The 23,982-nt window shown below is 45.6% G+C and overlaps 5 protein-coding genes across 5 annotated transcripts; 3 read left to right on the top strand and 2 right to left on the bottom strand.

Moving 5' to 3' along the window:
* Nucleotides 1-1,569: 1,569 nt before the first annotated feature.
* On the top strand, nt 1,570-4,455 carry INS49_012886 (uncharacterized protein; the record flags this gene model as incomplete). Its single annotated transcript, XM_043173588.1, has 4 exons — nt 1,570-1,754; nt 1,811-2,413; nt 2,468-3,522; nt 3,593-4,455. The coding sequence occupies 4 exons, from the start codon at nt 1,570-1,572 to the stop codon at nt 4,453-4,455; spliced, it is 2,706 nt and encodes a 901-aa protein (XP_043022885.1).
* A 2,041-nt stretch (nt 4,456-6,496) lies between these two features.
* Nucleotides 6,497-6,985, bottom strand: INS49_012885 (uncharacterized protein; the record flags this gene model as incomplete). The annotated part of the gene is made up of 1 exon (XM_043173587.1): nt 6,497-6,985. One exon carries the CDS (start codon nt 6,983-6,985, stop codon nt 6,497-6,499), a length of 489 nt encoding a protein of 162 aa, XP_043022884.1.
* A 4,558-nt stretch (nt 6,986-11,543) lies between these two features.
* On the top strand, nt 11,544-13,986 carry INS49_012884 (uncharacterized protein; the record flags this gene model as incomplete). Its single annotated transcript, XM_043173586.1, has 2 exons — nt 11,544-12,012; nt 12,305-13,986. 2 exons carry the CDS (start codon nt 11,544-11,546, stop codon nt 13,984-13,986), a joined length of 2,151 nt encoding a protein of 716 aa, XP_043022883.1.
* A 706-nt stretch (nt 13,987-14,692) lies between these two features.
* On the bottom strand, nt 14,693-16,004 carry INS49_012883 (uncharacterized protein; the record flags this gene model as incomplete). The annotated part of the gene is made up of 3 exons (XM_043173585.1): nt 14,693-15,785; nt 15,864-15,906; nt 15,971-16,004. 3 exons carry the CDS (start codon nt 16,002-16,004, stop codon nt 14,693-14,695), a joined length of 1,170 nt encoding a protein of 389 aa, XP_043022882.1.
* Nucleotides 16,005-16,911: 907 nt separating this feature from the next.
* Nucleotides 16,912-19,791, top strand: INS49_012882 (uncharacterized protein; the record flags this gene model as incomplete). The annotated part of the gene is made up of 1 exon (XM_043173584.1): nt 16,912-19,791. One exon carries the CDS (start codon nt 16,912-16,914, stop codon nt 19,789-19,791), a length of 2,880 nt encoding a protein of 959 aa, XP_043022881.1.
* Nucleotides 19,792-23,982: the final 4,191 nt, after the last annotated feature.

Genomic DNA, 23,982 nt, shown 5'->3' with positions numbered 1-23,982 from the left:
GAGTGGGTCGGTCTGTCTGTACACGAATTCCACATGGGCGGATGGGTTGCAGAAAGCTCGATCCCGGGGGAGCGACGCGGTGGTACCGCTGCAGCGCCTTGGCCGGGCTCTGACTGAGGAGCTAAGCCACCTGCACAGACGGTAGGGCTGGCTACGGCGGCAGCATCGGAGTAAGAGCAAAGGTTTCTCTTGTGAGGTCAGTCCACGGGTTAGCCTCGCTGCCCAATCACCAAGACTCGTCTCAGACAACAGATAAGCCCGCAAAAGCCCTGTGACCGCTCATGGTTTTCCCATCACAGAGGCGGGGCGCCATGTATCACGCAGTAGTTGTGATGACTGGATCTGCTCGAGATCGATCATCGCCCCCCAGATGGAGAAACCAGAGCAGCCAAGGCAACCAAGGTGCACGTACACCGGCTTCTTGCCCCGCCCCCTCTTGTTGCCCCCGACCCCTCCTCCATGAGGCTGGCCTTGTACCGGCAGGCTCGGCCATAACCCCAAGGAGCTGTCGCACTCAGCATGGTTCTGTCTCTCTATGAGTTAATGGTCGCTCCCGCACATGGCATGTCCCTTCATTGCTGCATGACTCCAAGCGTTGATGCGGACAACCAGAGGCACACGGCCCATCTCGTGTGATGACGTCAAAGGGTAGTTGCCGAGGTGGGACCTTATCGATACTGTCCGAACCTAACCTGGTAATGAGCTCCCAGACCAAGGCTCGAGCATTGGGCATTCTTAACGCTGCGTTCTTATAGCCCTGGTGGGATTTCCAACATTCAATGGAATTTGTGACACAGAACAACCCGCAGGCAATGCCCTGGTGCGCATCACAGCACAACCAGTTGTTGTCTGGCACTAGCCAGCTTTCAGCAAATCCATGGTGGAGTCTCATTCCGTGGACCTAAAATCCGTCAGGCACGCGCACTGGAAGTGAGGGCGCTTCCGGACTCTTCGAGGCGCAAAAGCTGCTGTTCCCCTCTTGACGCGAGCTGGATTGTCGCCGGTGTTGTGTGTCTGTAGCAGGCTTGAGGCCCGCGGGGACGGCGCCTCGAGCCCAGCCGTGCTGCTTCTGCAGCCTCCCGCTAAAAGGCCGGTACCTAGGTAACATCGCCTGACGCTATTAACTTCATGAGGCTCTCTTAGTCCCGAAGCTGTCATGGGTCAATGAGCTGGCACGCGAGCTGAGTTGGGAATATTTCCAGTGTCCCCTCAGCACCAATGGGAATGGCCTCTGAGAATGGAGCACATATCTGCTCGCACTTAACTATTCTTTTAGCTTCAGATGCATTTTGCAATCCTCTTCTATTGAAAATTTCTTTCTCCTTCTTTCCTGAGGCTATACTGATCATGCACAGGCTATTAACACAAAGACATAGTGGTGGAGCGACGCACACTGACGACAGATGCAAGATGTCCTTCAGGGGTCGAATCTGACCCGCATTCGGCAGGCAGCTGTGCAACTGTTTTCAGCTGAACTCGGCTCGCGAATCTTGGAGTGCTGCCGATCAGCTCCTTGAAATCTCCATCAGATTTCGGTATCCTTGGCGGCCAAAGAAATACGATCCCAGCATGGCTGAAGATGAAGCAAAAGAGTCGCGGCTCCGGACGCACCTGCGTACTGCTCTCTTCTACACCGGCATCTTCCTCGTCGTCTTCTGCGGCGGGGTCATCTTCTTCATGCCCTTTCTTCTGGCGACAAACTTCTGTGTCTCTTTAGTCCTTATCGCCCAGAGCCTCATTCGCGTCGGGCCGTTGTCGAGACATGGCCGGCTTGGAGGGCCATTGGCTGGCCTGCTCGCCCGAACCCAAGGCCTAGTACAAATGGGCATCGCGGGCGGGGCGGGGCTGTCCACTTGTGCCTCATCTTTCCGGCGTCCATGATATTCACGTTCGTGCTTCCGAGTTACTTCGTCCTGTCGGGAAGGGTCCGCGATGCCGTCCTAAGTCTGCCGAAGCGCTTCGGCTCGCCTAAGGATGCAGAGCACGTGGACTCAACTGAGAAGGTCGTGATATGGCTCGCTCGATCTTCCTGGAGCTACTTTCTGAGTATGGGCACCCGGACCGGCGCAACAATTGGCTCCTGCTTTTGGGCAGAATCGGGATCGACTGGTCGTGTATCCTCGACGAATTCGACTACCCTATGGCGTACCGTGAACTCGGCAATTGTCGACTTCGTGGTCTTGCGCAGCATGAATTTCGAGGCCAGGGTCCTTCGTGTACTCCGATGGGTGCAGAGCCTCATTGCTGTCATCGTCATCGCCCCAGGCTTTTACTTCGGATCAGAGCCTGAGGGTTCAGGCGTTGTGCCCATGTTTTTCTCATTGCAGCTTCAAGTCTGGCTGGCTCCAGTGGGGTTTCTGATGTACTTCTTGGACCGTCTAAAGACAGCTGCTTCTGAATTGGACTCACTAGAGTACTCGGACAACAAAATCGCAACGCCAGCATATATGCTACGCTGAGCGTGAAGGGGGCCAGAGTTTGATACTCTGAGTGGTACGCGCAAAGAAGGTTTGGTGATAGTTCTGGTCATAGAACCGGGCCATCGCGAGCAACCAATCTGTTGCCGCCTCAAGGTCAACGATCTGGCTTCGACACAGAGCATTCAGTATGAAGCTCTTTCATGCGTCTGGGGTCCGCCAGGTCTGGCTGAGGCAATCCAGATCAATCACAGTGCATTCGCGGTGTCTACCGCTCTATTCCAGGCACTTCTGCACCTTCGCCGCCGCAGAGAGCCACGAGCAATTTGGATAGACGCAATTTGCATCAACCAAGCAGATCTCGCTGAGAGGAGCGCCCAGGTCCTACTGATGCAGCACATCTACTCGATGGCTTCCGGTGTGGTTGTGTGGCTAGATGAAGTTCAACCTTGGGGGCTGGGGAATCTGGTCGAGGCGGCAAATAGTTCTCTCGAGGCACATAACTGCATACACTACGGAGCTGTCAAAGTGTTGTCAAACCTGCTCCGAAGACCCTGGTGGACCCGAGTCTGGGTGACCGAGGAACTTGTCTTGGCCCGCGACGTCACGGTTTGCTGTGGCTCGCAGACTCTGGGCTGGGATCGTTTCTGCTGGTTTATGGACAGCAGCGCATTGCTGCCTTTGTTCCCGAGTACTGGTATATATATTGACGAGTTTCGAGCGTTGCGGGACAACTGGAGAGCCAGGACGACGATTTCGTCACTTGGTGATGCACCAAAAGCCACAGGCTCCGAGGATGTCGTCCAACCCCGCGAGGCTCGGGCGTCAGACCTATTGTCCCTGATCTATGACTTTCGCTCTAGACGGGCCACCGAGCCTCGTGACAAGGTCTTCGCTTTCCAAGGACTGGCGCAGGGGATCGGTGGCCTTTCCCTAGCCTCAGGCCAGCCGATTGACTTAGAGACACTCCTTGTACGACCTGATTACGAACGCCGCAGCTCGCTCATGTCTACCGACCTGGCGCGAAGACACATCCGGCGAACAAAGAGCCTATCGGTCATGGCTCTAGCAGAATGGGCGAGGCAGACGAGCCCATCAATGCCTAGTACTACGAATGATGAAAGGGGCGCAGTATCTGCCCAGCTGGTGTCCAGCCTTTATGGACGTTGAAGCAGTGGACACGGGCCTGCGCTTCCGGCCGTTCTGGACTGGACTACCGGGCGAGGGGGACGATAATTTTTCCTCGGCTGGAAATATTCCGGTCCAGGCACTTCCGCCAGAGCCAGATTCTCTCACAGTTCCTCCAGATTGGAAGCATCTTGATCTAGATGGCTATGCAAACTATAATGGGAATCCACACAAGCTGGATGTTCAGGTGTTGTCTCATCTGAGCGATAACGTAGTGGAAACTGGGCCGTTGGCCGGAGGATCTATCAACGCGCTGGTCAACTCGACCATGAAAGTTATCAGCAGGCAAGCATCAACGATGGTGAACTCATTCCAGGGCCGGAATGCATGGGACTCGGTATTGCCTACCTGGCGACGGATGGCAATGGAAGCTCATAAGAGCCGCAAATCTGAACTGGGACAGGCAACATTCGAAGAAGAATTCCAACTTAGCATCACGGCGGGAGAATTCTCGGCTGAGCCTTCCTCGGCCAGTCAACAAATTGGCTACACATCGTCTCGGACAGCCGAAGCCAGCACAGCATCGGCAAAGAATCAGGCTTATATCGCAGCCCGCGAAGCCACCTGCGCCAACAGGGCAAGCTTTGTCACGGCAGGCGGCCACTTCGGAATCGGGCCCCCGGATGTTCAGGTCGGCGACGAGGTATGCGTGGCGATTGGGATACAGGTTCCCGTTATCCTACGGAAAGTAGGGAGCGCGGATGATAGGGACCAATGTCCGCAGTATGATCCAAACGACTGGCTGTTCATCGGAAAGGCGTATTTACACCAGAAGATGGTTTACCATGGCGATCTTGCTGAGGAGATTCGAAGTGGCTCGGCCGCTGTTGAGACGCGTGTTTTGACCTAACACACTCTCTACCTACTCTTGAACATATGGACCAAGTTCAAGTTACTCGGTGGCTTTGGCAGGTCAGCCACCGACTCGTACCGTTAAGAAAAGTATTTGCCAAACTGGAGGACTACTGCCTAGTGCTCATTAGCTTGTTCATCATGAACACTCGGCTCCGTAATGCAGGATCGAATAAAATTACCTGAGAAGTTCAGATGTTTCTAATCATCCACCGTTTGCCAACAGCTACGGGTTCCGAAAACAAAAACAATCAATCACATGATACCACTGACACTAGCCAAGAAGTCCCTAATCCTCAGATTCCTTTCCCCTGGGCGTCAACCCATGAAAAGCTCGAAATATGTTGGGACCAGCAACGGAAGCAACATCAGCCCACGACCCTTCCAAAGGTCACGACTTCGCCATCGTACAGCAATGGCTGCGGATACTACCTCCGCCTGGAAACAACGGTTCTCTGCGCTATGGCAGTCGTCTCTGCCCAGCCGGAAATTTGCCTCCTCGTTCAGCGGTAAATTGTGCCGAAAGGTCTGTTGAAGAAGCTTGAGAGTTGCTAACCCGAGACGAGCTAACCGTGTTTTGAAATTTGCTTATTTCGGGGGACCATTTCTTCCTGGGGGCAGTCGGACCAGAAGTCTCCGAAGCGTGATCGATTCAAGGTCTGCGCCTTCACCGTCACACATAACCAGGGTGAACGAAGGCGTCGCATTCCCTGCCGATGGTGTCGACACATTCCTCACTCGCATTCTACCATCGAGTGGACGTCGGCGCAATCTTCTCGTTGAAAGATCGTGCCTCTCTTTCGTGCTCGGCCCGATGATCCGCCATCGGCTTGCGGGCGAGGTCGAGCACGGATCGGGTCGAGAGGCTCCGAGTCCATAATGGCTGGAGTAACATTGCGTCGTATTGCGCTATTCTTTATTGTCTTCACGGACCGAAGCGGATGTATTTGTATTTCGTGGGCAGTGCGTGCTTTCAGCTGGTTATCGCGACTAGAGTTGAGGGAGGGCAGGAGCTGTCTTGTTCTCGAGTCTTGGTAAAGGCTGGGGCGATGTATGTTCATCATTCTCATTGCGGTGGACATCATGAGGTCATCGAGATACGGGAGTAAAATCTTCTCACGTTTACGAGTGGGAAAAGAACAATTGAGACTTTTTCTGTATCAGAGGTGGTGCCTACCTCAAGGGCGACGATAAGATTGTTACGGATCGTGTACCCAAGAAGAATAACAAAGGGAGTCATTATTCGTCCTGAGTATTCAGACTACCATTGCAAGGCAAAATGTCCGTCCATTCGGTATCAATTCGTCTAAATATTCTGTGCCGCTGCGAAATGACCATCCGGTAGTGGTTGATCAAATGACTAGGTGGGGTGACGTACGGATGAGCGGGAGGGACTTGCACGAAATTCCGAAGAGAGAGACTGGAGGAAATTCAATCGCATGTGACTCTCACTTGAACCTGCTGTCAAGGAGGCATGTGCCACAAATTCTTTGATTGCTTACTCGTGCGTTTTGAGGCAGAAGCAGCCAAGCAATTCCGCGGCATCGAACAGCCATGTCATTCTACAGTATTAGACTATTACTTCTTGTTTCTATGGGTAAAAGCCTAAAACCATATTCATCACGAGGACTTTGCGGAACCGTTAAGCTTAAATAGTACGGTGTTTTGGATTTGTTGGTATAGGTAGGTGGTCCTCAACTAGCTAATCGCTCATATATACAGAAGAATAGGTAGACACCAGTAACAAGGTAAATCCTCAGTCTGATATCCAAATCAAGCCTCGAATCAGGTGAAGGGGATAGGTTGACGCGAATGGGTGTTTAATGACGTTTGTCCAAGGTGGTTTCTGACGCTCGCCCGCCGCCGAAAGGTCCGAGCTGAGGTGACCGAAGGAGGCTGAGTCGTGATGTGCAGCCGAAGTAACTGACATACGTACGCACTGGTTCATTTAGCACGGTGAGCTGATCGGACTTGCGCGTCCGCATTCGTGGCCGTCCACACACTTAGAACTCAGCCTCCGTTACACGACAGTTGAGTCTTTACTCATCACCGCCAGGGCGGCCAGTCGGGATGGGACCACCAGGCCCGGTGGGGAAGCCAGTAGGGAACCCTGAGGGGAGCCCAGTAGGGAACCCAGATGGAATTCCGGTAGGGAATCCAGGGAAGCCAGTTGGCTTTCCAGTGCCCTTGCCCTTGCCCTTGCCGGTTGGGCGAGGATCAGCAGCCTCATCATCTCCACTCTCGACGTTGAACAGAGAGTCGTCCTCGTCCTCGCCGCCGGGGAAACCACCGGGGAAACCACCGGTGGGGAACGGGAAGCCGGATCCAGTGGGGAAGCCAGTAGGGAACCCAGAGGGAATTCCTGTGGGGAATCCAGTAGGGAACCCAGAAGGGATTCCAGTTGGGAATCCAGTCGGGAAGCCCGGGAAGCCGGTAGGAACGCCGGTTGCGGTCTTGCCCTTACCACCTCCGAATTGAGGGGCGGCGATGGCAGAGGCGGCGAAGAGCGCGACGAGTGAGAACTTCATTGTGGCGGCTTGTGTTTTTGGTGGTGTCTTGTAAGTGTTGAGGAATATGAGCTTCTGATGGATGCGGTCAGACTGCGCGATGAAGTGAATGTCGTGTCAAACGATTTGTTGACGTTGTCGAAACGCGGTTGTTAAAAGAGGGAGACTAGCTAAATACTCTTAGAAGTACTTGAGTGCTGATGAAAAGGGTAACCAACACGAGGAAGGGCAGCTGTGGCCTCTTATATATTTGAGCCTTCGAGAATACCTTTGTGTTACTCCATCGATCGGAGGCCATTCAGCCGGATGTTTCTCACCCAGAATGTGGGTAGCTCGATCTACCCGGCATTCACATATTAATTTAGATTGACGATTGCCACCGTGCAGTCAATCGAACCATGGGCCTCGACCCAAGAATAATTCCCCCGCGGCTACAGCAGGGGGGAAACCGCGGACTTTTCTCCACCGTGAATAATTAATACATCTGATGTGATCTGGACCAAGATGTGGTCAATGGCCGAGGCGCGCGGTACCCCCGTATCCCAGGGTGACATGCCAGCTGTGACATGTCCTCGACGGCCTTGGGAAGAGTCTTGCAAGGGGCTATGGGAGAATGGCGTAGCGGCCCGCGATTGATTAATACATGGAGCACGTATAAGCCGTCATCCCTGTCCATGACTACCGACACCAGGCTGGACTTGGACAGACAGCGGCATGAAACAGCGACGGGGTGGGTCCGAAAGAAACTGGTGTCCGTGGCTAGCATTGGCCGGGCGTCAGAAAACAAGCAGGGGAAAGGAGTTGTTGGGGGCCAATGGCTGAAAATTCGTAGGTCTGCCATGGCTCAGACTCAGGGATCGACAGAGCGACGCGTTCGTCCAGAGGCTTGGGTGGTGCACAACCTGCCCTCGTCAGATTATTGCAGGACCAGTGCTACCCAAATGTCCGGACAAACGCCAGAGCCTCCGTGACAGGCTGACAGCCCGTCACATCCCCATAGCCCATACGCCACTGCGCTTGCAACGCGCGGTGACGCCAGAGCACATCATCCTCGAGGATGTTTTCGAACGAGCCAGGGTCAGCCGAGGCTTGTGGCCTTGGCCCATTGGGGTCTGTATTGTTCACATACTGCGGTCCAATGGGCGCATGCACCCAATTGACTGGTCAGCACCTATTTCAGGGTCTGTGATCTCGAAACAAGTCTCGCGAGCCTTGGGTCGAGTCATGTGTGGCTCGGTGATGAAACAAAAATATTAAGGCGTACCGGTCCTACGGGCTGGAGAGACCCCCCGAGAGCGATTGGCGGCCATGTGTTTCGGTTCTGCAGAAGTAAGCTTCTGGTGGTCATCTAGGCGAGGTGCCAAGATGCTTGCAAGCCACAGCCGACCGTAGGTGCAGAGCCGCGTGAGCAATGAAAATTCAGCAGGTACTGGCAAACCAGCCCGGCGTATGGGAACCTTTTGCCTAACGACTGGTTGTGAGTCGTGATCGACAATGCCGGCTCAGGGAGAGACGACGTCAATATAAGTGAGAACGTATTGGAGCCGCAAAGTCTGGGGTCTGATAGATTAAGGTTGCAGCAGCGGGGCTCCAGTGGATGGGTTTAGCCATATTGAACGAGGGTCATGGCAGACGCGCCAAGGATTCCACCACTCAGGTTTGACAGGAGCCCCAGGCCAGACCACATCGGACTCCGGACGACCCCCGATCGTCAGGTCAGGGACCGCAGCTGGGCAAAGGCTTGACGGCTGGCCGCCAAGCCAGCTCGGGCTCAACCCAAGGCCCAGACTGGCTTCGCATGCTGATTACCCAGGACCCCAGAGGGCTGAAGGGGGCCTCGGACGTGTTTACTACAAGCGTCTCCTCGGAATGTGGCATGATTTCCGGACCCGCATAAAAAGAAGCTTAATGTTAGTACCATCCAGTTTTCGGAATGTGGTGCCGCATGGGTAATCAATCTGACAAACCGCAGTACTTGGCCGGCTATGAAGCTCGGGAGCAGAGGATGAGACGAACATGGATGGGAAGAGATCAAGTTGGGATGGGATTGCGCCATCTGGTGACCTTGGAAGCAAACGGCGAGGGTGATTTCTTCTTTAGCCTTCATTTGTGGGAAAATATGCCGCCTTGAGGACGTTGTGATCACGCACCCAACACTCCCGGTCTCAAACCGGTCTGCCCGTCCGATTATGAGAATGAATTAGTCTTCCACAGCGATTCGAGCGCCCAGTACGACCGGAAGGCACTCCTCGGCTAGCCTCCATCAGCTTCAACTTCCCGACTGCGCCAACTATCAGTGGATAAGCCACGCCTTTACTAAAAGTTATTGTTTTTTTTTTTTGGGGGGGGGGGGGAATGGGCATGGATGGTCAGTTGGGGAGTTCCCAAGTCAAAACATCTCCATAGGAGTATCAACATGCAGCCATGATTCACCAAATATATCTGTTCATGTATTCCACTAGAACCTAGACATTTGTGCTTGACAAGAGGCACTGAAGAAGCCATTGGCATGACCCCGCACTATATGATCTCTTGGAGCCTGCCAGCTATTTTATCAGTGCAGACATGAATACAATGTGGATACTGTTCTATTACACTACTATAAGCCTTCATAGGGTATTCACACACTCAGACTTACCTTTGGTTAGCCTGAAGGGTCATCCGCAATAGCACCAAAGTAAAAGCACATAGACTGACGCCGAAGAGCACCGCGTTGGGGGCGAAAATCTATTAGGGAACAAGGGTTATCAATATCTACTGCATCATTTATCGCTCTCAAGGGCCGCAATAGACACCATATCCTTGAATCAACGTGAGCTCTACCACAGGATCTCCGACTCACATTTGAATATCATCACTAGGAATGAGGTAGGCGGGATTAGATACCAGCTATGAGTCTTGTAGAGAGCTTAGCAGCCGTGGGTATATGGGTGCTGACGGTGATATTGCGCCCACAACAAGTGCCAACCCCTCCTACAAGTTCCATTGAGCTGTCAGTCATATTGGGAGAGGAGAGAGTGCGCTAGTTACGTCATGAAAAACTGAATGACTCCTTTCATCTGTACGCCACCATGTCCGCAATGTCCCGTCTCGCTGCACCGTCAATCTGATTCGCTTCTAAAGTTGTCTCTGAGACGTCTGTCGCTACATTCTAGGTGGCTGTAACCTTGGAAGCTTGCTCCAGCGGATGGTTACGTCACATATGAGCTACTGTCCAGCCCTTTGCTGTCTTTGACTACTAGTGAGGAGAAGAATACCTCAGAGAAAATTTGTGAGGCGAAAAGATATGTACCCAGTAAAATGAGCTGCTAAGCCTGTGACTTGAGCTCAAAGCAAAACAAATCTAGTTCTTGCACTATACATAGACTAGACTATTTCTCACAAATCCAATACCTATTTTGATCAGTAGATCTCTTACCAATTCCTCCTCTGATTCACTACCCGTGAACGGCCTCCAATGTCAACTAATGCTCAGATAGTGACCTCAATTTTTCTTGGTAGTCAAACTTCAGCTCAAGATAGAGATTCAAATATAACCCTCATTTGATGTACAACTATCTCAGAAAGACAGAGGAGGAGAGTGTGCAGAAGAAGTTGCAGAGCAGCCAACCTATACCTCCAGATGTTACATCTTTTACCGCAGACAGGAATACGTTCACCTCGTAGGGCAAATAGGTAGTCTACATTGTACTTGTCTGATTAGATAATGGGAGAAAGGTGGGGCCATTTATTGCACCTAGAGGCTTCTCACCGACATCAAAACCCAGAATCTCACAGCCAGAATTTCTAATTGAGCTCTTCTTCAGTCTCTTCAGGAGGCCAGCGCGACGGGTCGGAGACAGATCAGCACTCTACGGCAAATACCGTGGGTGAAAATGGTGTAAGAGGCATGGGGGGGCACCTCAATTGAAGTCGCCTTTTCTTCACATGCAAGCGAACTTTTGTCGGGGCACAAGGTGGGCGAGAGTGACCGTCGATCTAGAAGGCACACAACTGACGGTTGTTAGCAAACCCACTGGACACAGCACCGCACAGCATCACAACATTCTGAGACCAGTTCAACCTTCCGCAAGGTCTTCAGTTTTCTGGGTCAACGCGAAGTGAAAAAAGTGCACTAGAGACAATCAATCGATAAGACTCACATCTGGCAGGAGCGCCGCTAGTAGGTCTTTCGGGCATAAAACCGCAAATCTCACAGCCCTTCTGAGCTCAACTCAACCTTTCCTGCAACACTTTTTCTTCGGTCGGCACCAGAGAGCGGCCGGCGACGACGATCCGAGCGACTAGACAGCCACGTCGATTCTGCTCGTCCCGCACAAGAAAGTCTCGCTGTAAAGTGAACGCAACTCGATCTTACCGAACCACTGATTACATTACCAAACCTCTTACTACATTACCAAACCTCTTACTACACTACCAAACCTCTTACTACATTACCAAACCTCTTACTACATTACCGAACCTCTAATTACAACTCATCGCTGAAGACAAATGACAATTCTTCTTCGAGTCTAGCAATGCTGAAACACTACGGACGCGAGTTTCTGCCTATCTAAAGTCAAAGGGATTTCGATACGACATGGCGTCTGACGACAAGGCTCCCATGGCTATGGCCGCTGATGACGGAGTCGATATGCATAGGGCTGTCAATGGCGAAGTCGCTACGCCCGCTGCGCCTGAGATGGGCGAAGATCACGTGTCTGTTGAATATGCGAGCCAATCTCCGAGTAATTCAGTCTCCCACGGCCAGATCGATGGGAACACGGATGCCGTCTGGAAGCGCTACGTTGCAGAGCCACAGACACCGGACTACGCGAAGGCCCAAGGCATGGCAAAGCTGAGAGAGGTCCTTAACGACCCGGACGGAAAGATTGCCGACCACATCAGGAAGATCAATGGGTTCAACAATCAGCTTGCCTCGAACGAGAAATGCAAGAAAGTTGGAAAACTTCTTACCGGGGACCCTGAGACACCAATAACGGACGACACAGTGCCGTTTATCTTGGCGGTTTGGTGCATGCTTGGTGGCAACATACCAAGCATGTGGCGTGAGCGAGCCCCAGGCGAAAAGAGAGGATCAAGACTGCCTCTGACGGACTGGGGAAACACGGCGATACAGGAGCTGGATCACATTGGAATGACCGACGGGCACGACTTTGATATATTCCAAGATCACGCTACGGGAAAAGAAGGCAAGAGTTCGTTCAACTGGACTGAAGCCAAAGACTATATCTTGAATCCGGAAGATACTGCGGAACAAACGAAGAAGTCAAAGCGCAAGGCAAAATCGGCATCTCTCGGAAAAAGGCTCGGCATCACCCCTTAGCAAACTACGCGCAGCGAAGCGACGAAAGACGAAGACATCTCAACAGGTCCAAGAAACCGAAGACTCAGTCTCATCCAATGAAGAAGATGACACGGAACAGGCCACGAAGAAACCGAAGCGCAAGGCATCTCCCGGAAAAGGCTCGGCATCATCTATTAGCAAACTACCCGCAGCGAAGCGACGAAAGACGAAGACATCTCAAAAGGTCCAAGAAACCGAAGACTCAGTCTTATCCAGGGAATGCAATGAAGAAGACCCTGTCGATGATGACGAGACAAGTGAGGATGAATCGCTAGAATGCTGGGACAATGAGAGGGCTGAAGAACCAAGTTACGACGCCGATGCGACATGGCGTGACAATGCGCCTCCTGATGCGGAAGGACCAAGAGCACGCTACAGTTTACGGGACATCGAATACTTCGTTAAAGAAGTCTCAACCAGGCCGACAACCACAAAGGAAAGGCAACGCCAAATTCAAGACTGGAACGACCTCGTGCTCAAGGCCCACGGATACATCGACAACAGCACCGATCCAAAGACCATTCAGGAGGTCAAGAACTTGGTTCATGCCGCGGGCCAACATATCCCATCGCCGAATGACGAAGACCCCTTGCTAGACGCTCTTGAGCATTTCTCTGGGCAGGGTGGAAATACCCTCGCAATGCTTGCCCAGTCAATGGGTGAAATTGGCTTGTCATCAATGCCGAGTAATTCTGCGTCATCTGATTCGCCTTCTTTTCCAACTGTGCCTTCACGACAAACTATCAAAGCCATGAACGAGAAAAGCAGATCCATGCAAAGCAAGTCGCAGAGCAGGAACGAAGAGACAGAGATGTTGCGGGCCGAGAGGTACAAGCTCCAATTGCAGAAGACGAACGAAGAGCTGTCAAAGCGTCTTCAAGAGATTGAGACTACGAATCAACTGGTGAAAGAAAAAGAGGCTCTCATCACAGAACTCACGAGCCAGAACAACGATGACGTGCTCTCGGATCGTTCAAGGGCCCAAATCGTGTATGAGAACCAAAAACTCAAAACTGAGGTTGAAGAGCTCCAGAGGGACAAGAAAACATTACTCGATTGCAGTAGAATCGTTACGAGGGAACTGGGTGTTCACAAAGCAGCCCTGGCTCATTCATCTGGAATCGGCGCGAACATGAACGACATCCTCCGAGAATACACTGCCCAAGATGACAGACTCTTGAGTCTGGAAAAGCAAAATATCCAATACAGATCAAAAATCGACCAACTCGAGAATGAGCTCACCGCCGCTGCCGCCCAAAACCGAAAAGCCAACGTCAAGATCAGGGCATTTGAATTAGAGGACAAGGTTCGAAAGGCCGCTGGAGATGACAGGGGACAACTCGCGAGAAAAATCGGGGAACTCCAACAAGTTTTGACCGAAAATGACCAATTCGCGACGCTGGTCAGAAACACTCAAGTCAAAGACGTCTTGTCTATCTCGAGCAAATATGACGATGGAAATTCGATGTCGATCGGGCCCATCATTGAGAAACTGTACGAGAATAATGACCGGACAACCTCGGAGTCTGAGGACAGTGAAGAAACCTTTGGCCAACATGATGGCGTGAACGAAGGAACGCTTGCAGTCATGAATGACGAGACCGGCGAGAATGTCGTCGAGTCTGCGGGCCTCGGAGAGAATGAAGATCAAAAGAACGGTGAGGGCGAGAATTGAGAAGCACGCCGGAATTGAACGAGTCGGCATGTTCAATGGCGACAGCATTTCCGAGTTGTACATTTAGAACTTTTTGGCGGATCCAGCATTGACGGTTGATGAAGCTGGACCGTGGCCACAACATTGGCACTCTCGAGACATTAGTTATTTCTCCGTTGCTTTAGGCTCAGACAGATAGCCAAATTCGCGTTGCATTCACATAAACGACTCTCGTCCTTGACTCCACAGTATGCTCAGCCTGTGTTCCATGACACCTGCGTATACTTGGCTTCGAACGCTATCCGGTAAGTGTTCCACGTCAAAACCACATTCAGCGCATCCACATTAGGGTATACAAACACTCATCAATTTCTCACGTACGCTTGTCACATGCTCCTTGAAAATCTAGTGAGGTTGCATACACCTGCTATTAACGTATGCTATATAATAAACCATACTGGACATTTCCCGTGCTGAAGACGATTCAGCTCAGAGCGTTCTGTACAGACCAATCTTCACAGTGAGCTACAGCCAATGAACATGTTCAGATCAGTCCGTTGTTGCCGCCATGGAGATCACCGGCTGAGAAATGACCACCGGTCGTGATGCCCTCACACCTCACATTATCAATAGTTGGCGAACATTACACAATGGTTAGGCTGTTACTGATTTAATGGTTTACTTCATTATGATAGCGCTATTTAGGCATTAAAATACCCCATCTATCCTATAACTCCTCATGTGGATGCGCATCCTCCTGGACCACGACCTTATCCGGCCTTCCGCTGTCAGCATGCAAGTCCACGCCCTGCTTCTTCCTCCATTTCTCCCAGATCGACCAGAACTCCTTTTCCATGCCGCTCTCCATCTGGTCGGGCAGAACCACCACATACTCGACGTACAGGTTGCCAAACTCGGTCTGGTGGTAGACGCTGTCGCCGTCCTCGTGCCATTTGGGCATACCCTCGCCCTGCACCCTCTCCACGTGGCCGGGCTGGATGACCTCGCCCCGCTTGCGGCCGATCTTGACGACGTGGCCGTCGAGGTGGGTGATGTTCCTCTCCCAGTCGCCCATCCACGCCTCGCGCAAGCTAATGACCTCCCTCCAGAAAAGATCGTCGTCCTTCCTCCTGAAGAAGACCCCATCGACCCGGTCGGGGTTCTCCTGCTCCAAGTCCGGCTCCTTCTCGGTCAGCATGACGATCAAGTCGCCAGCCTCGTAGTCGGGGCTCGCGTCCGCCTCGTTCTCGTAGACTAGCCGCGAGTCCCTGGCCGCGCCACGGGCGACGTTGAGCTGCACGGTCGTAGGATTCCGCACGACGCGGGCGCCGTTGCACACGGGACACCTGTGCTTGATGACCTTGCCCCGGCCGCCGCACTGGTCGCACTGCGACTGGACCTGCTGGAACATGCCCGGCGCGAGCTGGTGCTTCGTGATCCGCACGCCGTGCCCGCCGCAGTGCCCGCAGGTGTCGACGACGCCGTCGGCCGAGCCCGTGCCGCTGCACTCCTCGCAGATGTGTTGCTTCTCCCACTGGAACTCGGTCGTCCGGCCGTTGTAGAAGTCGCGCAGGGAGATGCCGATCTTGACCTCGACGTTGGGGCCGCGCCGCACGCCATGGCCGCCGAAGTGACCGCCTCCACCGAAGAACCTGCTGAAAAGGTCGAATGGGTCGTGATGGCCGCCGCCGCCGCCTTGCTGTCTTTGCTTCAGACCCTCGTGGCCATACTGATCGTAGATCTTGCGAGACTGGGGGTCGATGAGGGCTTCGTAAGCTTCGGAGACTTCGACGAACTTGTCCTTGGCGGTATCGTCGCCGCTGTAAGTTGTGGTATATCAGTATCTTGGACGTGGGTGGAGTGCGTGTATTGTTGGCTGTTGCGCGGGCTGGACTTACGGGTTCTTGTCAGGGTGGTACTTCTTAGATAACCTTCGGTATGCTGATTTTATTTCTTTGTCGGAGGCTTGTTTGCTTATTCCAAGGAGCTTGCGAATGTTAGTGACCACGGACAAGTGACAAGGACAGAATGTCGTACATTGTAGAAGTCCTCTGCGCAAAGGACAAGCTGCAGGAGCGCAAGCAGGAGCAGCAAAGCTGCCCCTCTGATGAACATCTCGGCTTCGTTCCCTCTCCAGCCAGATAAAAGCAATCTTCTCTAGAAAAGTCGGAGCAGCATATGAGGAGGAAGTAGCGAGAGGGAGGTGCAGTTCCAAGGAGTGACGATGGGTGGGTCAGGCCGGGTCGAGTCGAGGGAGAAAATGGAAATGGCTGAGAAAGGTGTTCTTATTCCTAGACGGCCGCCCGATTTAGACGGTTGGAAAACACCAGCGTGTTAAAAAGATGGGTGTAAGTCTGGCAGGCAGGGGTTTAGATAAGAGTTCAGCTGATAGTAATGACCTCGGCTTGACACCCCATCTGCTGTCTGAATCTGCTCCCCCTTAACAGATAAGAAGCTCTGCTTGAAGGCCCAGAACATTTTTGGCAATGCTTTGGTCGATTAGACCATATTCGTATCTGACATCACTGCTAGGCGTAAATAACAAAAGATGGACTGAGAATTCAAGCCAAACAACTGTCACATTCAACTCATTCTTTATTTCTGCTTAAGATGCCTGCTGTTCCCAAGCTCTCAACTCCTAGGTGGTACCTCGCCCCAAAGTTGTAGGAGCTGTGCTGCCTGCCAGTGGGAATAAGCCGTGTCGGCGGCCCCACAATAATTTCCTCGGCAGCGCTGCAACGTCCCGGCCATTCTCTCCGCCATCATTCAACAGCCGTCAAGCAGGACATCCAATCAACACATCGGGCTGTCTGCGAAGCCGTCTTGATCTGAGATCCTTCGTTTGTGATCTCGTGGCACCCCATCAGACGGGGGATAAGGGCCTCGCTGTTGCATAATCACCCGCCACAGCTTAGCCGGCCCAGCGAGAGGCGCACCCAGTTCGCCATGGCTTCCAAAAGATACGCCTTCATCCCCATGGACGACCCAGCCGAATCGCCCAGGGAGAAGAAAGAGAAGAAGAGCAAGAGGTCGTCCCGTCACCACCGCCGCCACCGCGATGAGGACAGATGGGCTGATGAGTCGCCAGTCGAAGAAGAGGATGAGGCTGAAGCCGCTGACTTTAAAGAGTCTGCATCCAAACGCGTCAAAATTAGCCATGGCGACGACGATGATCACAAAGACGACGGCCGCCGTAACCGCGATTCTGCAGAGCGTGATAGGGAGGAGCGCGATGCCCTTGACAAGCGGCTCCGAGAGAAGGATCGGGGAGATTCTCGCAGGAAGGTCGAGGCTTCGAAGAGCAGGTTGGACGAATTACGGGATGTCGAAGACCTGCGTATCCGCTCGAGGCAGAGCTATGTCGCAAAGAGAGAGACGGAGAAGATCGCGCTCCTCAGGAAACAGGTGGCTGATGAGCTCGAAGAGGAGCGGTCGAACCCACGTCTGACGGAGAAAGAAAGGCAGGAGTTCCGGAAGAATCGGGAGCTGCTTCGTCTTGCTGAGGAGAGGCTACGCATCGACGATCACAGGGAGGGCTACTACATGCCCGAGGATTATATCACGCAAAAGGGGAAAATCGACAGGAAGAAGAAAGAGGAGGCATTATACAAGCGGTACGTTGAAAGGGACGAGTATGGGCAGGAAAAGTTTGTCACAGAACATGAGGAATGGGAGAGGGAACAGGCCCAAAAGGCCAAGGCCCAGATCCTCAGGCCCGAGTTGGAGGACGATGGCTCATACGAGCATCTATTCGACGAGGACCAATACGTGCAATGGATCCAGGCTGCCAAGCTGGACGGTGTCAACCCAGGCTTGACTCAGGAACAGGCATATCTCGCCGCTCAAATCGACGCCGCAGAGAAAAAGCAGCTCTCCATCCAAGAGACGAGGAAGACGCTCCCCATATACTCTTACCGAGACCAATTTCTGGCTGCATTGGAGGAGTATCAGATCCTTGTCGTGGTGGGAGAAACAGGCAGTGGAAAGACAACTCAGCTGCCTCAGTACCTTCTGGAGGGGGGCTTCGTGAAGGACGGTGCCAAAGTTGGTTGCACACAACCGCGAAGAGTGGCTGCAATGAGTGTTGCTGCTCGTGTCGCCGAAGAAATGGGAGTCAAACTAGGAAACGAAGTGGGCTACTCCATCCGGTTCGAGAACAACGTCTCTGACAAGACGATTCTTGAATACATGACGGATGGTATGTTGCTTCGACACTTTATGACGGATCCCATGCTCAACGACTTTTCTGCGATCATGATCGACGAGGCTCACGAGCGAAGTGTCAACACGGATATTCTCCTGGCCTTGCTAAAGGACCTGGCAAGAGAACGTCCAGACCTCAAATTACTCATCTCGTCGGCTACCATGAACGCAGCCAAGTTCGCGAGCTATTTTGACGACGCGCCAATCTTCAACATCCCCGGGCGAAGGTATCCCGTCGACATCTACTACACTCCCCAGCCAGAAAGCAATTATGTTGCAGCGATGATCTCAACCGTGTTCCAGATTCATACCACCCAAGGAAAGGGCGACATATTGGTGTTCCTTACCGGTCAAGATGAGATTGACACGGCCGAGCAGCAGATCAGCGACATCGCGAAGAAATTGGGAAGCCGTATCAAGGAGTTGATCATATGTCCTATCTATGCCAACCTTCCGAGCGACCTCCAGGCCAAGATCTTCGAGCCAACCCCTGACAACGCACGCAAGCTTGTGCTGGCTACGAACATCGCGGAAACGTCCCTGACCATCGACAACATTGTCTATGTTATAGATACCGGGTACGAGAAGCAGAATTACTACAACCCTGCCACTCGCATGTCGTCTTTGAACGTCGTACCATGCTCCAGAGCAGCTGCGAACCAGAGAAGTGGACGTGCTGGCCGTGTAGGACCAGGCAAATGTTTCCGCCTCTACACCAAATTCTCATACATGAACGAAATGGACGAGTCGCCGACACCTGAGATCCAGCGCACCAACCTCAACAGCGTCGTCTTGCAACTCAAGTCCCTCGGTATCGAGAAGCTCCTCGATTTTGACTTCATTGACCCGCCGCCCACAGAAGCCCTCATCTCTGCTCTCGACAACCTCTATGCCCTCCAAGCTCTCAATCACAAGGGTGAAATGACTCGCCTTGGTCGACAGATGGCCGAGTTCCCAACCGCACCCGAAGTCGCCAAAGCTGTCATAGCAGCCGACAAGGAGGGTGCAGTCGAGGAGGTCCTCAGCATTGTCGCCATGCTCGACGAGGCGTCGGCACTCTTTTTCCGACCCAAAGACAAGAAGATTCATGCGGATTCTGCACGCAGAAGATTTACAGTCAAGGAGGGCGGGGACCATTTGACGTTGCTCAACATCTGGAATCAATGGGTCGAGAGTGATTTCAGTCCTATCTGGTCGAGGGAGAACTTCTTGCAGCAAAGAAGCTTGACCCGTGCGCGGGATGTCCGCGATCAACTTGCCAAGCTGTGTGACCGTGTCGAGGTGCAGCTGTCCAGCTGCGGAGCCAACAATCTCCGCGCGATACAGCGCGCGCTCACGGCGGGCTTCTTCAGCAACGCAACACGCATGGACAGGAGAGGCGATGGGTACAGGACAATGAAGAACAACTCAACTGTCTGGGTCCACCCGAGCAGTGTGCTCAAGGAGCTGCACCCACCACCCAAGACGGTCATCTACCACGACCTGGTTCAGACTAGCAAGGAGTACATGAGAAGTTGCCTACCGATCGAGGTGGGCTGGTTGAGAGAGCTGGCGCCTCATTTCTACAAGAAGCACGAGATTGATGCGATAGAAGATAAGAAGATGCCCAAAGCGAGGAAGTAGATATACCTTTCAATCCAGCATACTGATTGGTAAATTGGAAAGTTTTCCATTGCGAGCGTCAAAAAGGAGAACACATCCCTTCAAAGTCTGCTTTACAATACTGAAGAAGCTTGCTTTCACATGGTGACTCTGAACTCCAGTCTTCGATCTGGTGATCCTTCCCTGTACAGGCCAGTCTGACCAATTGAATTTCCAGGATCATAGTACTAACGGGCTCAGGTTGCCGATTTCAACGAAAGGCAGCAGGCTCAGCAGACTCAGCAGGTTGAGGGAACTGTAACCAGAATAACGAGCTTCTCTTAAGTGTTCGCTATGCAGCCATGAACTTTATATAATAAATAAATAAGAAAATAAAAAGAAATAAAAAGAAATAAAAAGAAATAAAAAGAAATAAAAAGAAATAAAAAGAAATAAAAAGAAATAAAAAGAAATAAAAAGAAAAAAAGAAATAAAAAGAAATAAAAAGAAATAAAAAGAAATAAAAAAATAAAAAGAAATAAAAAATAAAAAGAAAAAAAAAAAAAGAAATAAAAAGAAAAAAAAAAAAATAAAAGAAATAAAAAGAAATAAAAAGAATAAAAAATAAAAAGAAAAAAAGAAATAAAAAGAAATAAAAAGAAATAAAAAGAAATAAAAAATAAAAAGAAATAAAAAAAATAAAAAGAAATAAAAAGAAATAAAAAAAAAAAAAAAAAAAAAAAAAGAAATAAAAAGAAATAAAAAGAAATAAAAAGAAATAAAAAGAAATAAAAAGAAATAAAAAGAAATAAAAAGAAATAAAAAGAAATAAAAAGAAATAAAAAGAAATAAAAAGAAATAAAAAGAAATAAAAAGAAATAAAAAGAAAAAAAAAATAAAAAAAATAAAAATAAAAATAAATTAAAAGAATATTAATTAAAATAAATAATTTATTATTATTTAAAAAGTATTATAATATTAATATATATATATATAAAAAAAAATAATAATAATAATAAATATAATAAATATATAAATAATTAATATTAAAATATTAATAAATAAAAATTATATATAATAATAAAATATTATTTTTAAATAATTTATAATTATAATTTTTTTATATAATTAATTTAAATATAATTAATATTAATTAATAATTATTTTTAAATAATTATAAATAATAAAATAAATAAATAATAAATTTATATTATTATTAATTAAATAATAATTATTAATAATAAAATTTTATTTAATTAAATATTAATAATTATATTATAATTAAAATTAATAAAATAAATTAATAATATTTTATTTTTTTTATTATAAAAATAAATTTATTAATTAATATATTTTTTATAATATTTTAAATTTATTAATTATATAATATATTTTATTATATAATTAATATTAAAAATATTTATAATTATTTTAATTTAATATAAATAATAATTTTTATTTATTTAAATTAATAAATATTTTTATATTATATAATTAATATTTTTTTATATTTTAAAATAATTTTAAAATATTCTTTTTAATTATTCTTTTTATATATATAAATTATTTAAATATTTTAATAATTTAATAAAATAATTAAATTTAATAATAATTTTAAAAATATATTTTTAAATATTAATAATATTTTTATATAAAAATTTAAATTATTTTTTAATTTTAATTATTAAAATAAATAATATAATTAATTAAATAAATATATTATTTTTTTAAATTTATAAAAAAATAATAAAAAATATTAAAATATAAATAATAATTTATTTTAATATTTATAAAAAAAACTTATTTTTTTAAAATATAATAATATTTAAAATATTATAATAATAATAATAATAATAATATTTTATTTATATTATTTTAAAATTATTTAAAATTAAAAAATTATATAATATATAATTTTTTATAAATCTTTTTTTTAAAAAAAAACCTTTTTTATAATTCTTTATAAAGTTTTTAAATAATAAAATTTATTTTTAAAAATTTAAATAATTATAATACTTTATTTCTTTTTAAATTATTTTTCTTATAACAGCTGCCACGGAGGCAATGCATTGCAGGCATTGCTAGCAGGGCATATAGGCCCTATAAGTTATATATTAATTAAATAAGGCATATAAAGCCCTTAAATAGCCCTTATTAAAAACCTTTAAAATAAAGCTAATTAAGCCTTATATTTATTATTTAACTATATTTTAATATAATTATTATAAATAATAGCTATAATTTTATATTATAAAGAGAATTTTTTTTAATTATTTAATGCCTTTTTAATATAAAGAATATAATATATAAGTAATTAAATTATAAGAATAAAATAAAGATTAATTAATATTATTAAATCCTTAAGAATAAGTTAATTTAAGTAAAGCTTTATTATAATATTAATTTTATTTTATAATATAATTATTAATTTATAAATATAATTTTAATTATTATTAATAATAATTTTTAATTATATTATAATAAAAAATATATTTATTAAGGACTTTTCTTAAAATAATATAATTATATATTATATTTACTTAAAATAATATATTATAATACTTTTTTACTTTATAATTATTTATATAAATAAAATAAGTTTTAATTAAATATTAATTTCTTTTATAATTAAATAATTATAATAATTATTTTTATAATATTACTTTAATCTTAAATAATTTATTTATTATAAATATTATAAGTTACTTTAATTATTTTATGCTTATTTAAAAAGTTAAAGTTATTTACCTTATATTATTTTATTATTTAATTTTATTATTTATATTTCTTTTTTATAATATTTAATAATTATTTTAATTTATAGCTTTATAATTATTAAAATCCCCTTTATTTTAAAAAAGAATTTATAATAATTTACTTAAAGCCTTATAGCTTAATTAAGCTTATTTAAGCATTATATATTTAATAATATAAAGCTTTTTAATGCTTTTTTAAATAAAAACTTATTTTAATTAAAAAGTTAATTAATTAATATAATTAAAAATAAAGTAAGTTATTTTTTTATATATAAAAATATAATTATAAAGGTTAAATGCTTATTTTTATTAAAAAAGTTATAATTTATTTTAAATAATAATATATTTAAAAAATATATTTATTATATTAAAAAAAGTTTAATAAGTTAAAGGTAAGAATTATTAAAGCTTAATAAATTAATAATTAAGCTTTAATAATAATATAAAAAGTTAATAATAAAATAAATTATATAAATAAAATATTAAAAATATTAATTAATAATTTAAGTTTAAATATTAATAAAGTTAAGAATGCTTTAAATTTATATTTTAAAATAAGCAATATTAAAAATAATAATCCATTTTTAAAAATGCACCCCTTATATAGCTATAAAAATCCTTTTAAAGAAAGAAAAGATAATAAAGGTAATAAAGGAAATAATAAATAAGGAGGAGGTAATAATAATGAAAGCTAAAGAAGAAGAGCTTTAAGAAATAACCTTAATAGCTTAAATTTAAATAACTTTAATAACTTTAATAATAATAATATTAATTAATATTAATTATTACTTAGCAAGAACTTAAATTTAAATCCTTATAATTAACGTTATAATACTTTTTTTTTAATAAAGATTAAACTTACTTTTTTTTCTTTAATAAAGCTTAAAAAAAGGAAATTACAGTTTTTAATTTAAAATATAATAACCTTAATAATATTAATATAATATAGTTTATTAATAAATAATGTATATTAATAAGTAGCATACTTTTATAACTTTTGCTAACTTTAATTAATTTTAACACTTATTTAATATAAATAATTTAATTAAATTTAGCATTACTTAATGCTAATTATAATTAAATTCTTATTTTTAATTAATTTGTTTAATTTAAAGTAATATAAGTAGTTGCAACTTAAATAAAAGTAATTAAGTTTTAATAAAGGAATTATTTTTAATGGGAATTGCATTAATGCTTTTTATATTAATTCTTTATTTATTTACTTATTTAAATATTTAATGCATTAAAAATTAATAATTATAATGTTAAAACCTTTTAAAGAAAATAAAATACTTTTAGTTATTTAAATAATTAAAAACTCTTAAAAAATGCATTAAACCTTTTAAATTATATAAAGCTATATAAATCTTTAATATTCTTAAAATTATACTTTATTATAAAATAAATTAATAATACTTTTATAAAGAATTATATATTAATATATATAAACTTAATTAAATTAAAAAGTAAATGCTTA

Source organism: Diaporthe citri (assembly GCF_014595645.1).
Source record: "Diaporthe citri strain NFHF-8-4 chromosome Unknown scaffold_6, whole genome shotgun sequence".
In the NCBI taxonomy this organism is placed as follows: Eukaryota; Fungi; Ascomycota; class Sordariomycetes; order Diaporthales; family Diaporthaceae; genus Diaporthe; species Diaporthe citri.
The sequence above is the reverse complement of the archived record's forward strand: the minus strand, read 5'-3'. Positions and strand labels throughout refer to the sequence as shown.